Genomic DNA, 17,918 nt, shown 5'->3' on the forward strand with positions numbered 1-17,918 from the left:
AGAGGGGGACTGCGAGCGATGGCGGGAAGACTTAACTTTAGCCTTCGCCGGTGCTGAGGAAGTCTCCTGTGCCAACTGGGGGGCACTGCGTACTTCTTGGGCAGAGAAGGCATTCCCTGCTGAACAAAAATTCCAGAAGACACATGAATTGTATGTGTCTGTAGATGTGTGGGAGTAAATAACTGCCATATGAAAGTAGGTGTCCCGAAGGTCCAGAACATGCAGAGATGACATTCTACAAAATGACCATTCAGATCCCCATGTACCCTTCCTTTGGATTTGGGTACCAGAAAATACCAGGAGTAGAAGCTATGACCCTAGTGTTCCAGTGGAACCTTTTCCACTGCTCCTAAAAGCAGCAGAGTGGACCTACTCAAGAAGTAGTATCTAGTAAAAGGGATCTCTGAAGAGGGACAGGGAGGGAAGGTTGGGAGGTGGTGTGGAGAGGAACTGGATGGCATAACCCAATCTGAAGGTGCTTAGGAACCCACTGTCAGCAATGACTGAACCCCAGCATTGTGAAAGAAAACTAGCCTGTCCTCAAATTAGGGAGATGAGGAGGAAGGAGCAACAATTGAGACTGGTCAAAACCCGAACTCAATGGCTTTCTGCTGTGGAATCTATCCCTGTTTCTGGGATAGTTCCATGCCTCAGAGGAGGGAAAGGCTGGCCAGATGTGTACTGTGGACAATACTGCTGCTGGAAGCTGCAGTGGTGCCTCTACACCCCCTTTCCTTCCAAAGGACTGAAGGGTATCCCCAGAGTCCCTGAACAAGCATAGGTACCAGGGGTACAAAGCTGTAAAGTGTCCATCAATCTGTGGTGGTTCTCTCAAAAAAACTCTGCTTGCATACCAAGAAAAGCAGCTACAACACGCAAAACGTCTTGTTACACAATAAAATCCTGTACCAAAAGGGAGGATGAGCCAGGCAGCACTGCATCATCCAGAGATGAAGACAAGGCCCTTAGCTAAGCCAGAACTGGATCCGCAGGGAGAAGGACCATCAGTGGCCTGGACCTGTAGTGGATCAATGGTGACCACCGCTGACTAGCTGGCAATCTCGCCTTTGAGCAAGACAAAAATGGGACCTCTGCGACAAAGGAGTGTCCCATGCATTCCACTGACATGGGTAAGACATTGGTGGCTGACAGGTGCATGGCCAAGGAACATCCTTATGATGAGGTGTGCAACAGTCCTGTTACATATAACAGTATCAGTGGTGCTCAATGCTGGTTGGGCAATGGAGAGTAGGACAATGACAACCCTGACTCACAGGAGTCTTGGGATTCTGGAGATAAGGGCAGAGCAAAATCAGAGGGACAGAGTAGATTATTTGACATTTCCACTGTCCAGAACAAGGCAGGAAACAATCCTGCTAATGGAAACAATACCACTGGTACCAAGCATGCCAGTGCTGGAAGCAGTGTCAGTCCCAAAGTGACCAGTGGTACTGGAATGCCTGACGGTAGCAATGTGAAGGGCAGTGAGAGCCAACATCTGCTGTGCTAACTGAAGCAGTGCTGAGGAGGTTCCTAGTACCAAGGTCCCACAAACCAAAACAGTACTGGCCCTACTTCCACTGTTTGTGGAAGGCAAACAAGGGTGCCGTGCCAACAGACTTGAGGGCTCGTCAGCATGTTCAATATAAGGGACTATAGTAGATACAGCCTTGCCAAAGTCCTGAACATAAGGAGACATCAGAAATTAAAGGCAGAAAGTCTGCAGCTACTTGGTATGCTGCTGCTAAGGAAAGTTGGTACTGACATCTCCTTCATCAGTACCAGACTCAATGGTACAGGGCTTTCTAACTCCCTACAAGGTACTGGAAAAGGGTTAGAAGCACCAGTTCCATGATGCTCCATGCTCTTCCTGGGGGAGGTGAAAGACACCTTGGTCTTGTGACCTTTTCCCTGGCACAGTCAACAGGGAACAACTCGTTGAAACACCTGCTCCACAGAGTGAAGTGGCAGTGCTGTTGGAGCCCAACAGCAATCTCTGATCCACTGAGGGCCTTGGAATGAAAGTAGGCTGAGTGGCCTGTTTGAGTTGGTGCTGCCTCAGGTAAAGGTCTTGAGCCACTTGAGTCAGTTTCTTCAAAAACTGGAAGATTGCACAATGCTGCTTGACATGGGCCTCCCCACATAGCAGACAATGTTTAACCCTCAGTGGGGGCATTGCTGGAGAACCACACTTGTACACAACTACTCTAATACTAAGGGTCATCTGTGATCCTTGTAATCTTGAGTGCTTAGGCGGTCATCCAAGAGAGATTCATATGCCACCGAGCTGATTAACAAAGCATCCACAGCCTCCTACAGCCAGCAGCATGTGTTTCTATTGGTAGGGCACATTTGTACATGCCTTGGTGCACAAAGCAAAATTTATTCTGCATACTGAAGGAAAAAAGAGAGGAAACATTGCTATCTATATTCAAGAGAAAAATTAAACTATTTGAGAGGCTGCAATCACATAAAGCTCTGATTATGAGAGGTAAGAAGGAACTGAGAAAAGGTCAGCACAGCACTGCCTCATATAGCCAGGAGAGGGGCTACCATCCCCTACAGGTACTAGGAATGTAAGTGACTAGTCAACTATCAATAAGCATAATCTTATCAGATAGTCGAGTAGTGACTTGACTAGTTGCTCCCCCCCTTGCTGCCTCTATCAGAGAAAGGCAGCAAGGGGGTGGGGGAGCAGAAGTTGGTGCTGGGGGGGGAGGGACCCGGCTTAAAAGCTGGTTCCCCCCCCAGCACAATCTCTGTGGGGGGCAGGAGAGGCAGAGGCACAGTGGGGAAATAGCACTGGGCTCTTGCTACATTTCAAAAGCAGAAGCACTACAGGAAGCATGAGATGAGCAGGGACTGAAGCGCTCCTGGAAGATCAGCACCTAAATGGGAAGAGCAGGGACTGAAGCTTAAGCACCACAGTGGGAACTGGCACAAGTAGGGACTGCTTCAGTCCCTGCTCACACCATTTCACCACTGTGCTGCTCCCTCTCCTGCCTCCTGTGGCAGCAAAGGGGGAAGAGAGGGGGAAACAGGAGTTGGTGCTGGGGGGAGCCAGTTTAAAAGTCAGTTCACCCAGCACCGTCTGCGAGCTGGGACCAAGCAGTCCCAGCTCACGCTGGTCCGGGACGCTGTGCCCCTGCATTTTAAATGTAGTAAGATCCCAGCGGCTCTTACTACATTTAAAATGCAGAACCTTAGAGCGGGTGGCCTCCAGAGCCAGGAATGACCAGTCCCAGCTCCTGCAGTTACCCTACTGCGGCTCTACAGAGCAGTCCTATCAACTCATCATACAGTTGATACAAATTGTATTGGATATATGATTAGCTAGGTAACTGCAATCTGACTTTCTTAACAGGTAGTGCTAGGCAAATTTCTCCTGCTCTGGTGTGCTACGCCTGCACACATCTAAATGGAATACATGGCTACATCTACTTCAAGAAGAAGGGCTACCATCCAAAGAGAGCTTTAGACACACAGCATTGTCCAGCATTGCCATGAAGTGCTTACCTGGAGGAGAGACCACTGTATGTTGGTTCAAGTGAGGAGGAGTGCTATGCTCAGGCTGCTGGGGGAGATGAGGTGGCATCTCTGGCTGAGGAAGATGCATGATGGGCTGGGTGAAATGTGTGATAGTGTCGAACATGTTCCCTGGGAGCGGATGCTCCATGATGGGGACCTGTGCAGGTACGAAAGGAGGGGGAGAGGACTTCATCGGAGGTGGTGCTTGTTGAGGGACTGGCGGTGGAGGCGGTGGTTGCTGCGGCTGCATCTGCTGCTGCTGCACCTGCTGATGGTGGTGGTGATGATGCTAGGGAAGACAAAAACTCATGAGATCAGCACACCACTACCTCATTTAAATTTCCAGCTTTGTGTCATCTGATATGCAGGGAGGTGGCTCAGAACAATTCCAGACATCCATAATGGAGGGACTGAGCCTGTGGTCGAATATAAGCTCCTGATCTAAAAGGGAGATCTAAATAAGAAGAGTATTATTCTCCAATATCCTGTGTGCCCAGCATAGCCCAACCTCTGTGATGACTGGTCACTGAATACTGAAGACTGTAACAGTCACAGGAATTCGCTCCAGGAGAGAGGCTTCTCTATAACTCACCTTTTTTTGCTCTCGCCCAGAATGCCCTTTCTTCTTCAATTTTGGTGCCATTTCTGTGAAGAAAGGAAGAAGGGATAACACAAGAGTTAGCATTTGGTGCTGCTCTTCCAGGAATTACTGACACAAATATTGCCCATCTCTATTATAATTACGGCACTTAAAATCACAGGAAGAGTAGTGAAGTTTTAGTGCCCCCTGCAATCTGCTCTCTCTGAAGGACTCATGAAGAGCACATTTTCAGAAACAAAACCAGGCAGGTTTAAAACTTACTACAGATTCCTGAGGAAAGAGATTCAGTTCCCTTAGCCACATCTTTTCTCTTCACAAAACTAGAAAGGATCAGAACTTTCAAAACATCAATTACAATGATTTACAAAGAAATTTCTTCAAGAGTGACTAAAAGTAATTCTCCTGCCATAGGCCTTTGGCACACCGAAGTGACAGACTGTAGGAACTAGTTATGCCTAACCTATTTTAGAGTTTCATTGAAATCTCTCACCAGTTCAGTGCCACTGGTGGTAACTAAAGTGGGATGGCACAGGGCAGGGCACTGCCAGAACGTGTATCACACTGTCTTCTATACCTATTCTGACTATTGTTAGATAGCATGGTGATAAAAAATTCCAGTAGTCTATTGACAATATTTCCATTGCTACCACTGATGGAGCTGCAATGATGGAAAATCTCATAAAATACCCTAATGGAGATACAACCCGACAGGGCTGCAGAGAGCTGGCTGTGAAGTCAGTGTTTTCACAGTCCATTAGTTAGCTCAAGAGCACTTATTTGAACATTACAATGTCTGTGATGGAAAAGAGAAAAGAAATAGCAGCCATGATAAAACAGTTACTACACAGAAAGCCATCCTTCCTCTCACACTGGAGAATTAATTGTTAAGAGATTGTAGGGCCTGTTTAAGCAAGAAGAGGGCTGTAACTCACCACTTTCTATCACAGGTCACACTGGGAGTCAAAACAGAAGTAACTTCCTTCTCCACCCTGAAATAAAACTGTCTGGGACTTTCAGATGATTTCACTAAAATCCTCCCCACTGGTAAAAACTGGTTATATATTAAAACTTCTCAAGACTTCCTTTGTAGCTTACATCAGTTTATTAAAATCAACAAAAATGAAAGGCACGATATTGACCATCTCACTCAAATTTCCTCCTCTGAAGAATTCCAGCCAAACATCTGGATCAGTTCCCTTGTTTGAGTGTGTGCTCCATCATTATTTGGCATGCTTAGTGATACATGGCCAAGACTCAAGCACTGCCTTTCAACGTGGTATTAAAACAGTCTTGTACAAAATCCAGTGGCCCATTCATGCAACAGTTTTTAATTGGTAAGCAAAGTATTCCTATTTTCATGGTCATGAATCCTCATTGCAGGGTACAGGCTAATATAGTAGAATTTGTACTAGGTAGGTAAATTCAGGTCAGACTAGATGATAATTTTTGTACCTTCTGGCATTGGAATCTATACAATTTTTTTAATTTTGCAAGGCCAGTACAAATTCAACCCATTTTTCAGCAACATTTAAGATGATCTAGTAAGTATTCAAACACACTTCTTATATATCTCATGCTTCCTTCACATACATGTCTCATTGCGAGCATCCCTGTAGTATAAGGTAAATGAAGCATAATGCAAAGTATTCCTGGAGTTCCTTTCAGCCACCAAAGTCTATCATTAGAGGGATTCTCTAAGCTTTTCAGGAAGCTATATTGTTTTACCAGAGAAAAGTTCTCCAGTGTGCCCACAGACTCCCATTCAACTGTTCACATTTCCATGGCTTAGGCTGTTCTAGTAACTCTAGGAAAAAGTCCAAGCTCAGCTGCAGGTCAGAGCATGTCCAACAGAAAATGGAAGGTGTGCAGCAGAGCTCAATCATTATGGTAGAGAAGAAGCATCAACACCAATGGGCGGAGGGCCACTAGTTGTTTGGGGATAACTGTACAAATCTGACACTTTGCCAGTCTGACTCAGTAAGAATAATTACTCTGCTAAGCTAAGGCCTAGTTAAAGATGTTTCAAAAGTGCTAATAAAGCCTCAGTATGCAACATGCAGTAAGGCTCATGTACTCAATGTCCATAGAGAAGGGAATGGAACAAAAAATAAGCTGTCCTTTGCACTTTTCCTCTGAGGATATCCAAGCATTTTACAAATGAGGCCAACTATCATTCCAATTTTACAGATGGGGAAGCTAAAACATTTAGGTTTAATATATCTCTTGAAACTGTACATGTAGAGCTGGAAACTAGATCCTAGTGCAGTGCATTGTCCACTGGTCTAACATGCAAAAAACTATTATGGTTAATCTGCTAGCAAATTTTTGTTTTAGAGTAGACTGACTTAAATGAACAAAGTCATCTTAACCAGCCACTCTGACATTAATTTGCACAAATGAGAAGTGATCGGTATGGACTTGCCCCCCACACACTTTGCCCATCTGAGTAAAAAACCTAGGTAACAAGAGAGAAAGAAAGAGAGAGAGAGAGAGAGAGAGAGAGAGAGAGGGGCGGATAGTGAATTAACCACAGGAACACCATACCAATCAACTGAAGAAGTCACTACTAACCCACTGAAATGCAAGTAGAAAATAAAGTAACATGTAGGTCTTCAGGGAAAACATGTTTACAACTATTCACTGGGGGTATGTCTACACTACCCCGCTAGTTCGAACTAGCGGGGTAATGTATGCATACCGAACTTGCTAATGAAGCCTGGGATTTGAATTTCCCGGGCTTCATTAGCATAAAGCCGGCGCCGCCATTTTTAAAAGCCGGCTAGTGCGAACCCCGTGCCGCGCGGCTACACGCAGCACGGGGTTCGCACTAGCCGGCTTTTAAAAATGGCGGCGCCGGCTTTATGCTAATGAAGCCCGGGAAATTCAAATCCCAGGCTTCATTAGCAAGTTCGGTATGCATACATTACCCCGCTAGTTCGAACTAGCGGGGTAGTGTAGACATACCCTGAGGTCTTTTCTGAGTTCCGACTCAACAACTGAGTAAAATAGAAGCCTTATACTAATCAGTTAACTAAAATCAAATGGTCAAGGTGACAGCTGTCAGTCTCTGAAACAGTAAAGTATCTAAGGTCTTGTCTGTACTATGCAGAAGATTGATGCTGCCGCAGTTGATCTTCCAAGGTAGGGCTCCCCAGTCCTGCTCCTCATGAGCAGTAAGGAAAGCCGATGGAAAAGTTTGCTCCTGTCAACCTCCTGCTGTGTGGTTGATGCAAAAACGCATGTAAGTTACGTTGACCCCAGCTACATAATTAGCAGAGTGGCATATCTTAAATCAACCTTTCCCTTTAGTGTAGACCTGGCCTAAGAGATGGGTCTGCTTTCCTGTGAGCCATACTCTTTTGTGAGGGGTGTGATAACGTGCTTTGGAGCCTGTAACTGCTACATTCTCGTCCGATGTAAGTGTAAATAGCAAACAGAACTGGACTCACTTTCATATATATATTCTCCTTGCTGATCCACTTTTACCATGTCTCTGTTGCAAGAACCGTCTCATCAAGCATACTAAACTAGGAAGAAAGCTGTATGGCTGGAAAAAAGAGGTGACTTAAGGAACCAGCATTTCTGTCTTGTTCCATTTAATTCAGAAGGAAAAATTCCAATGGGAAGAAACCAAATGATAAGATACAAACAAGTGTTGGAGAAATCCAGAAAAGGAAGAGTTTTGTAGAAGGACACCACCACTTGAGAGTAAAAGCAAGGAAAATTATGAAATATTTGATCTTTGCAAATCCATGGGATTTGAAAGAATTTCTGACAAATTGCAGATAAGCTGCATAATTAAGTATACACAGAAGGTGCATGATAAATATTATCAGTGAAAAGGCAATTAAGCCAGTTTCACACCTGCATGAGTGGGACAGGAAATAGGAGATTACACATACCCAGTCCACAGTTTAAGCCATGTTTAACATAACATTTTTCATTTGTACTTGATATCAGAGATCTCTCACTTTATGTAGCTGATCAATATGTATATGCTTCAGAAATGTAAAGGTGTAAAAAAGAGGGACTATCAGATATGTTATATAAGGCTGTGTGCAAGTGTCAATCCTGAAAAGCAGTCACAAAGGTACCAAGCCATGTCAAACTGGCATGATTACTGCTGGTGTCACTCTGCCCTAGCTGCTTCTTTGTATAGGAGTTTGCTCTCACTCAGATAGGCCTCAGAGACATGATGGCTAGCTCCTAATCAAGCACCTCAGAAATGTACATCTGCTTTACTGGTGTACATATGTCTTGTGTTGATACTGTCCTTAGTTTAAACTGAATTATTGACAAACTATCACGTTTAGACAAGATTCTGGACCATTCTTTGCACAAAAGTAAGAACAATAGTGTGGCTTGTTTGACAAGAAGCCCCATCCACTTTATACTGCTCTAAGCAAAAGGTTATGCTTCTCCTGGTTTATTTGGATCAACAGTTCGATTTAATATTGGAATCACCCATGAGACTATGGGATTGAAAAAGCTATGGACACAGCTTCATTACAGCCAGTCACAGTACACTAACCATCTGGCCATTTAACTAACTGAATTTTCCAGAAATCTAAGAATAGTCAAACAGAAGACAGCTATAAAACATGGCCCAGAAATTTACTTTTCTAAGCTTAAAGTGCAGTTTCACAGAATAATCACGTCTTATTCTGATTAGCCCTGGAGAGTCAACACAGCCAAGAATGACTGAGCTGCTGATTCAATTTCATGTGTATCTACAAAATTGCTTAAATTCCAATCAGTGTTACACCTATGGCAGTCCATTAAACACAATAGAATTTCCAAATGAATTAAACCTGGTTCATAGAACTATGATGATGATTGAAATGTGATATGAAGAGAATCAAGTTTTTAGCTCTTAGAGCTTGACTGAGATCCAGGTAGTTAGAAAAAAGTTCTACTTGTGCACAGAGCACATCCGATACAGAAATCAAGATATAATAAAAAGGGGATTCTACAAGTCTACATTCTCACATTCATTTTTTCAGAATAAAAATGCTAAGATCAGAGCCCAGTTTCCAATAAGCGAAGCTTCTGCTTGCAATAAACCTCTTCTGTCAAATAGCTTCCTTCTCTGGAAGGTTCTAGATTATCTTCCTCAGTCACACAAGTTTTTCCAATTATTAATTACTTCCCCACACTTTCACCAAGGAAATACTCAATAGTATACAATTATATACCTGGAAAAAATATTATTTCCTTTTGAAATGACTTCTTAAAAGTGTAACTCCATTATACAAAAGGTACATTTTCTGTAGCAAACCACTTTATTTATTTTTATTTAAAACAAAAATATAAAAAATATACAGCTTGTTTTAAAAAAAGATTGTGGTTACATTACTGTTAAATCAAAAAACATGCAGATAAAAATATAAAAATAAACAGCTCTGTATAATTATTTGTAGATAAATGCTATGTGAAGTGCCTTAAAGGAATCTGAATCAAAATGGCAATGACAGTCCATCCATTGTCAAATGCATTCTTACTTTCAAACAGTTCACACTTGTGCATCAGAGAAAGTAGGATTACAGCTTTGCTAGTAACATGCAGTTATACATTCCAGTAAAAATCAATCCCATGTCCCCAGCAGTTTATAGAGAAATAAAACATGACAGGAACAATCATGTGATTTGGAGAAAACATTTTAACAATGCTAAGAGACTGCAAGTAAAAAAAACTTTACAAAATAGTTTCAGTTATAAATTAAACTTTCCTTGATGGCACAGGGAACCTCCATACTACCTTGGTATTGGAGATGAGCTCAAAATGTGAATACTGTGTGTAAGTGACTCATGGTCTCCAGATTGTGTTGTAGTGCTTTTTGAGCATTATGCTAAATCTAAATGCTTCTCTTCCCCTGTGTTGTGCAGAGAAAGCGGATCAACTCTTTGTGGCATCTATGCGACTGGCACAGTCATACAAGGCAGAAGAGTTCCCTAAAAAAGTGGATAAAGTTATTACCAATACCAAGAGCCCTAAAATCCAAGGTTCAAATTAGTCTTGGAGAAGATGTGTATCTAGCTTTATAGAAAAAGGAATGCCTATATTCTAATTTGCTGGCATATTAGTTTATTGAATTTCTAATGGAACTATAACCTTAATAGAAAAATGCTGATGCTATATTTTTCAAATTATGAAAATTAAACATGCTAGGGGGTTTTGATAAAAAATCTGAAGAGGGAAAAAGAACAGCGATTAAAATAGTACTTAGCTTTTTTCTATGTACCACAGAACAAACATACTAAGGCCTGGAACTTGTAGCCATTATGCAAGTGAATAATCTTTTAAAACAGGATTACACTCAAATGCAAGTGCATACTGGACTAACACTCTCTATGGTGCTTTACAAATATTAATTAGGTCTCCTTCCTCAATAAAGATGTTACCCGCATGTTGTAAATTGGTAAGTGTATCAAGATGGACATTCTTTGATGGGCTCAATACCAAAGCAAAGCATTTTTTTGAAGCCACATGAGAAAATATGCACACTATGTTTTAAAAAAACCGAACACATCCGGTTGAGATAAAAGAATCCCACACGCAAACTCCAACAAAATAGTTTCTATTAAAACTCACCACATTAAAACAGAATGTTAAGCCCAAATGTGACATTTACCAGAACAGTAGGCATATGTATTTGTTCAGTTAAGAAGCCTTAACTGCTCAATTTCAATAGTCAATCCTCCAACTACATAGTTCTCCAAGTAACTACTCAAAGGGTTTGCAGGGCCATAGGTATAGCAATGCTCTGCTGCAAAGCCCCTTTACTGATGATGCCATTATGAGTGTCCTTGGCAATTACTACAAAGTTAATTCTAGAGTCTACTGAGAACAAATTAATCTTTGTTCTTCCTTCATTTGGTGTTTGTAGAACAGAGCTACAACAGATGTGAGGCGGTGAAAACTTCAAAACATAACCTCCAGGGTGAGTAAAGACCTCAGGAAAGCATATTTCCTATTTCAGACACCTGAGGACCAAAACGCCTCTAGGAGTTTAGCTAAGCAAGTTTATTCATATGAAGTATTGAAAGTGCAAGTGTATACAAGGGGAATGGGGCCTACTGAATTACTAGGCTGGTCAGCTACTGTGTACAAGCTCTGCTAATTTAACATTCTTTCAGGAAGCACTATGATGTGAATATAAATGACTACTCAGATGCACCAAACTAAATCCTGTATGCAGGACACTAGGGTAGAATATCCTAGTTCTTCTAAATTTCCTAGGTGCCAGAAGATCAGGAACTTTGATACTGCTAGGGATTAAGCCCACTAAATGAATACTGATAGAAACTCCCAACCCACGTAAGCAAGAGGATGAAAGGAAGCTTTTGCACCGAGTCACACCAATTTAGATTCCCCCCCCCCCACCCCACCCCACCCCAGTCTATTAAGTTCTTCAATCACTATAGGATACTGAAGTGAAGGAGTTTGTTGGGAAGGACATGGCTGTTGAACATGATTCTAGACTCAGATGATTGTCAAGCATCAGGTGGACAAAAGAGAAGCCAAGTAAATTCAAATGGTGAAGTACTATTGAGGAGGGAAGTATTTTTTCCCTCAGATTCATAAGGAAACAGGCAATTCTATTTAGGAACAGATTATAATTTAAAGGGGACTGAATACATAACACATTACAGACACAGGAGAAGTACCTTTCTCTTGTACAACTCGCAGCTGAATTGGAGTTAACTCAAAATGTTCACCCCAAAAGTTTACCTCTGAGCTGAGCTACATAGAAGTTTCAAAACAAAAGCAAAGTTTATGAGAAAGTTGACACAAGTGAAGTTAAAACCTTAACTTTAGTGTTTGTTACCATGGAAGCTATCTTAATAGAATGGTTTCTACATTTCAATTGTCTTTGAGGATTTTTAGCAGACATCTCGGGTTCACTAGTTAAAACATGAACACAAAATAATACTCAAGATCTTTAGAGAAGATATAAAGACCACAATATTACTAGCATTAGAACTATACAATATGAAACTTGAAACAATAGCTATGAAGTATGAAGACCAAGTTCACCAGAAGTATTGCCTCCCACATTCCTCCTACCATGGGGGAAAACAAAAAACTATGCTCTTCTGTTGCACTAAAGAGGTAAGAGGATACTCAAGCCAGAAAAAGCTAGCACTACACCTCTAAAGGCAATTTGTGACTTTTGTGTTCTGTGAGCAACAATCACACACTGCCATAAAGATGCACCATGGTGTACTGCAGCCTGATAATTCATGGCTGAAGTATTGAGATCAAAAGAACAGATATGATTACAAAACTGTATTTGATTTGTGAGGAAAAAAATGTTGCTTACATGCAACTTTTCCTTATGCTGAAGATAAAAAAAACATGATTGGAAGAGACAATGGAAGCTACTATAAACTTCATGGTACTAGCATAGACATTGAGGAGGCAAGAAAGTTATTCACTGATGGGCATGTTTAGTCTAAATCAGAAGCAGATGTTTTCAGGATGAATTTCAGTCTCAATACCTAACGATACTGTCAAAACACAACTAAAATTAAACTGCCCAATTCTTTAATCCTATAGGTCTGTTTTCACAGACTGTAAAACTAAAGGGCCGTTATGTTCACCTGTCCGATCTCCAGCAGAAAATGCCCCATTAATTTGTTTTGCCTATCATCTATCTTCAAAAGATTACATCTTCAAGGTCTGATTTTCAATGTAAGTATAGCACTCGTGATTATTAACAAGAATGTTTTATAAATTCAGTCAAACTCCAGATTAAGGATTAGCAACAATGGGTGGATGAAAGTGAGCAGGACAAAGTCAACCCAGGATGTGAGTAGCTTTTCAGAAATCTGGACTACAGAAATGAGCCAAGTAGAAGGACGAGGCCACTATACTAGTGCAGTAAAGCTTGTCTTTTTTGAATCTGAAGAATAAACTGCAGGAGGTTGGAGCAGAAATGTAATTTCAGTTTAACTGGTTACATAATGTGTGCTTAGTCTTTCTTAGACAGTTAACTGGAGTACATTTTTACATGTATCAAAGAGCGCTATGAAACAAAACCAAGATAAAATAACGTACAATTACATTATAAAGATTACTGGTTGATTTAAAAGTACATACAATATCTATTGAACAAAACACCAAACACTCCCACCAAACAGCTTAGTGTATTTAAAAGGAAAAACAGAAACAAAGTAATTAGAAAAGAGCGTAAGGTGCCAGGTCTTATTACACATTGATGTGCAAAGATTATCTGGAAGATTTTAAAACTAGTTTTCCACTTTGTATGTATACATTTGCAAGATTTTTCTATTGGGATATGTGTTTTGCAACTTCTCTAGAATCATGTTGCTCTTTTAAACATTAGAGACAGAAGCCTGAAGGATGGCCAGCAACAGGGGCTGTTACAAGAAAGGGTATAATGACCTAACAATACATTAATTACATTAGGTGTCAAATATTTAATTCTAAAATGTTTAAACAATTATTTCAATTTATAGGAAATAGAATTCTATATGTTAATAATTAAGTTACTACCCTGCAGCACGGGAATGAAGGGCCCTATATTTAATCAGAAGAACAAGAGAAAGATTTAGCAAAATGAATATCACTAAATGTTCTAGACTAGAAAAAATGAGTTTGTTTCTATTAATGGTAACCAAATACATGTATTGCCAAATCAAGTATATTCATCTGTTTATACTGAAAGACTATTATAAAAAAAAGTGAGGGTAGCTTTATTATATGGAAGTAAGTTTGATGCAAATTACCAACTGCATGCAGGGTTGCTGGCTTCTAAAAATAGTGTTTAAACTGATAATTATAAACATATTATATGATTCATTTTATAACAAAGTGAAAGATAATACAAGCTTATACAAAGTACTGTCAATGGCTCTACTGATCACATTAAATCACAATACTAGCCTTTTCTAAAACATCTGATTTCCAGTAGCCAAACTGGGACACCCTGGCTATAACTTTCAGAGATGTTGGACATCTACTAGCTGAGGTGCTAATTCAAAGTAAAGAGCTGGGACGCTCAGCAATTGTGATGATCGAGTCCAAGATGGAAAACCAAATTCACAGGCAAGAGAAATTAAGAGCCCAGTTTTGAAAACACTCAGAGTATGAAGTATGGATAAGTTTATGGGAAGAGCAGTTTTACAGTCAGTTTTTATAGTTTCACAGAAGAGAGAACACATGAGAAAAAAGTCACATTTAGAACTCCTCCAAGGAAGTGCAGTTATGGTACACAGAATGTACTATAAGCACTAATGTGACTGCCATGTGGCAAAGTTGAGTGAATTGTCATCCTCCAGATTTTCATAACATACACTCCTTAAACTTATACAGAACTAAAGTTTTAGTTAGAGCTGCCTAGTGACAGTTTACTAAAATAAAAAATTAACTGTCAGCATATTATTCTTAAGGACAGAATGTTCTATAGAAGAAGAACATAAGAGGTCTGCTTTCTAAACCTAGCACAACCCAAGGCGGCAAATACAGTGAGCAACTGATGCTTTATTTCAAATCCAATTTATCAAGTTCCACTCCCTCAGCCTCATGAAAATCATGAGAAACATTTGATTCAGAAGCTGTTTTGTCTGAATCTCACACACTTGCTATGAAAAAAGAAAAATATGAAAATGTATCTTCTGTTTTTGCAATATTGTGGCATCTTAGGGTTTGTGTACACACAGGTTTTGTACTGATTTAACTATAGTAGCATAGCTAAATTCCAGTATAAAGGCTTTGTAGACAAGGCCAAGGTTTCCATAACCATGCTTTTGCAGACGACAGCATCACATGGGGAATAAATCACTGGAACAACCCTCCTTTTTCATATCTACGTCTCAGACCTGACTGACCAGAGTCTCATGGAAGAACAAAAAGACTGATTTCTAAACAAGTTTTTCAAAGAAGCTTTGGCAGGTCTAAGTCTTCATTAGTCAAGTACAGTCACTGAAATACAACAATTGTACAATTATTGTAATTGTATCTTGAGTGTAAATATAGCAGCTCTGTCTCAGTAGCAGGAGACTGTTTTCTAATAATCTACTTTGTTAACATACTCTAGGGCCAACACTTGCTAACAGTAATAAATGGAATTCCGTCTCACCAACTTTCATCAAAAGTCAGGAGTTCCTTTCAAAAAACTTAATTTAAAGATGCGCTTGACAATATAATGCAACTTAAATAAACTTAAACTTTAAGTACAGTTTAATGCATTTCATTTTTCAAAGAAAATACATCTTTAAAATTGAAGTATTTTGTAGGAAGAGTCATCAGTTAAGCATCCAAAGTAACTCTAATAAATACTAATCTCTTCTGACCAGAGGGGACAGGAAAAGAAGAGGTATTTAGCATACGCGTAGGACTTGTTTAGTTTTAGAACAGCATACATTCAGCACCCTGTGCTGTTAGACCCCTCTCAACTCGGTGGCAGTCCTGAAAATATATTACTTCAGTCTCAGAATTTCTTGAAAGTGCATTTTTATTAATTTTTACACCTGTTTGCACTTCAGAGCCAATTCAGTAATGAAGTGGAAGCAGAATTCTTTTCTACTTCATGCATCTTCATCAGAGATATTTAATTACATTCAAGTTGCAGAAATTTAATTACTGGTGATTTATATTCCAAAAACAATCTCTCTTAACTTTCAGAACTCTCACAGACCTGGCAAATAAGAATAGCTCAAATCTCAGCTACGCTGTTTTGCTCATTTTGACACACATGAATGACATAATGCCACTTTATAGGAAGAACTAAGCTTTAAAGAAGCTATTTCAGAAGTGCAAAAACATCCTCAAATTAACATGCTTAAATCACAAATTCTGAGGGCATATCAGCTGATAAACAGCTATACACAATCATTATTGCCCACTAAATTCACCCTAATTTCCCCGAAGAGAGAGGTTTCCGTGCCATTGTTTTTATTTTTTAAACATAAACCAACATTTCCTCAGCATGCTCTGGTGCAGTAGTGTTTCTGGTGAGAACCCTTGCACTCCCGAAGAGCCAAATAAAAAAGAGAAGGAGGCTTTTTTAAAATATGTAATTAAATCACTGGTCAGACAGAAAATATCTCGCCATGTTACAGGCTGGCTCTCCCAATTCAAAGAAGAAAAGCAATGAAATCTTGTAATGCTTGGGAAGTGTCAGAATACCCCCTCCTCCACCTCCATGTTTCATGTCGGGTCCAATACAGAAAACTGCAACATGAAGGATCTATACTGTATGTATTGTAATTACAAAGACAAAAAAATTAAAGACCAAGCCAGTACTGAAAACATATTTATTTATACAGATAACAGGTATAGGACTGAGTCTTTAAATAAGCTGCATCTAACCTGTTTCTGAATCTTCACTGTCGGAGGAGCTGGATTCACTGGTGCTCTCAGACTCTGAGGAGGAGAACCCCTTCATTTTAGAGGAACCAGCAATTACATCCACCTTCTCTGCTGCAACAAGATAATAGTACAATATTGTCAAAGGATGACAGAAATAACCCAGAATCCAGTCTTGTGCTCTATGGTCCTCCTGTATTCAACAACAACCGTAATAGGAATTCTATTGCATGGTGGGCTGCTTGTATGCCGATGTTCTATAGCTGGGGTCATGAGTAGCTTAACTAAGCAAAGTGCTACTGCAATTATCTGCTCTGTTCCTATGTTCTTTCCTAACCCTGAGCTTTACAAACTAGGGCAGAAATGAAGAATTTGCCTTACTGCTCCCAATTCCCTAATGAGGCAACAAATACAGCTGTTGCATAAATAACCTATAAACAGTCATGCAGCTGGGCCAAAAGCCCCAGGGTAAGGTGTTTATGGGGGCCTGGCTCTGTGCCCCAGAAGAGGGGTGGGGCAGAGGGTAGTCAGCGCCTCCAAGACCAAGGCTCATACCCCCTCTCCCTCAGAGCCGCTGCAGCAGTGGTAGCTGCTAGAGCCTTGGGCTCCTGGGCAACTGCCTGCTTTGCCCACCCCCGAGCCTGCATGCATGTATCAGATCCTGGCAGAAGGAAAGTGTGCTAAAAATGTTCTCACACACATTATTTACTGACTAAACTACAGTGGCCCATAATTAATGAATTCTTTAAAGGAATGCTACTGACCAAATGAATGGGTCCTAAACTGCATATACTCAATCCTACACATGACCCAATCCTTAAGCCATCTGTGCTAGAGAAGGCTCATCATGCATATGCAGCATCTGGCATTTACACTTCAAGCTCTAGGCTATTTTTCTTTTCAAAACACCAAATAAGTTTACAAGTGATGCTTAGGCCAGCAGCACATAGGGCAGTTTCACACTTTTAAGTTTGCTGAATTCCGAACTTAAAAGTTTTATTCAGATATATCAATGCAAAGAAAAGCATGGGAATGGGTGATGGGAGAGTCCTCTAAACTTCCCTCTACATGTGCAGTTGCTTTTGATTCTGTAAGAAGCTTTCCTTCAATTATAAAATGCTTTTCTAAGCATTAACCCTATACTAAAAACTGAAATAAACTCTTTACAGATCAAAAAAATCGATTAAAAGAATCCAGGACTGTGAATGTAGTGTAGTGAGTCTCATGCCTGGGACAATCCAAAATCCAGGCCAATCCATGTGCTAACAGTTTCACATGATGGCTCCACAGTCCGGCATGAAAACATTTTTTTAGCGAGAGGAGGTGGGGTTTGTTTGTTTGTTGGCACACTGAAGGTGAGAGTACCGAGTCCAGAGAAAAAGAAAACTAAAGAGTTTTACAAGAAGTCTGCATGAGATTGAAATAGTATGTAGTATACCATTTAGCTGGCGGTATG

General features: G+C 40.5%; 1 protein-coding gene across 10 annotated transcripts in view; it reads right to left on the reverse strand.

Annotated features, from left to right (window-relative positions):
- The window catches only part of BRD4 (bromodomain containing 4), a 221,603-nt gene that overhangs the window by 38,631 nt on the left and 165,054 nt on the right, over positions 1-17,918 (reverse strand). For all 10 annotated transcript variants that reach the window (XM_075902152.2, XM_075902149.2, XM_089774705.1 and 7 more), the window contains 3 exons: positions 16,466-16,576; positions 4,121-4,173; positions 3,517-3,817 (listed from right to left, as the gene is read on the reverse strand). In XM_075902152.2, coding sequence (XP_075758267.1) covers positions 3,517-3,817; positions 4,121-4,173; positions 16,466-16,576 — 465 coding nt within the window. The remainder of the gene's footprint in view (positions 1-3,516; positions 3,818-4,120; positions 4,174-16,465; positions 16,577-17,918) is intronic.

The sequence above is a fragment of the Pelodiscus sinensis genome, chromosome 31 (genome assembly GCF_052426305.1).
Source record: "Pelodiscus sinensis isolate ZL-2025 chromosome 31, ASM5242630v1, whole genome shotgun sequence".
Classification (NCBI taxonomy): Eukaryota; Metazoa; Chordata; order Testudines; family Trionychidae; genus Pelodiscus; species Pelodiscus sinensis.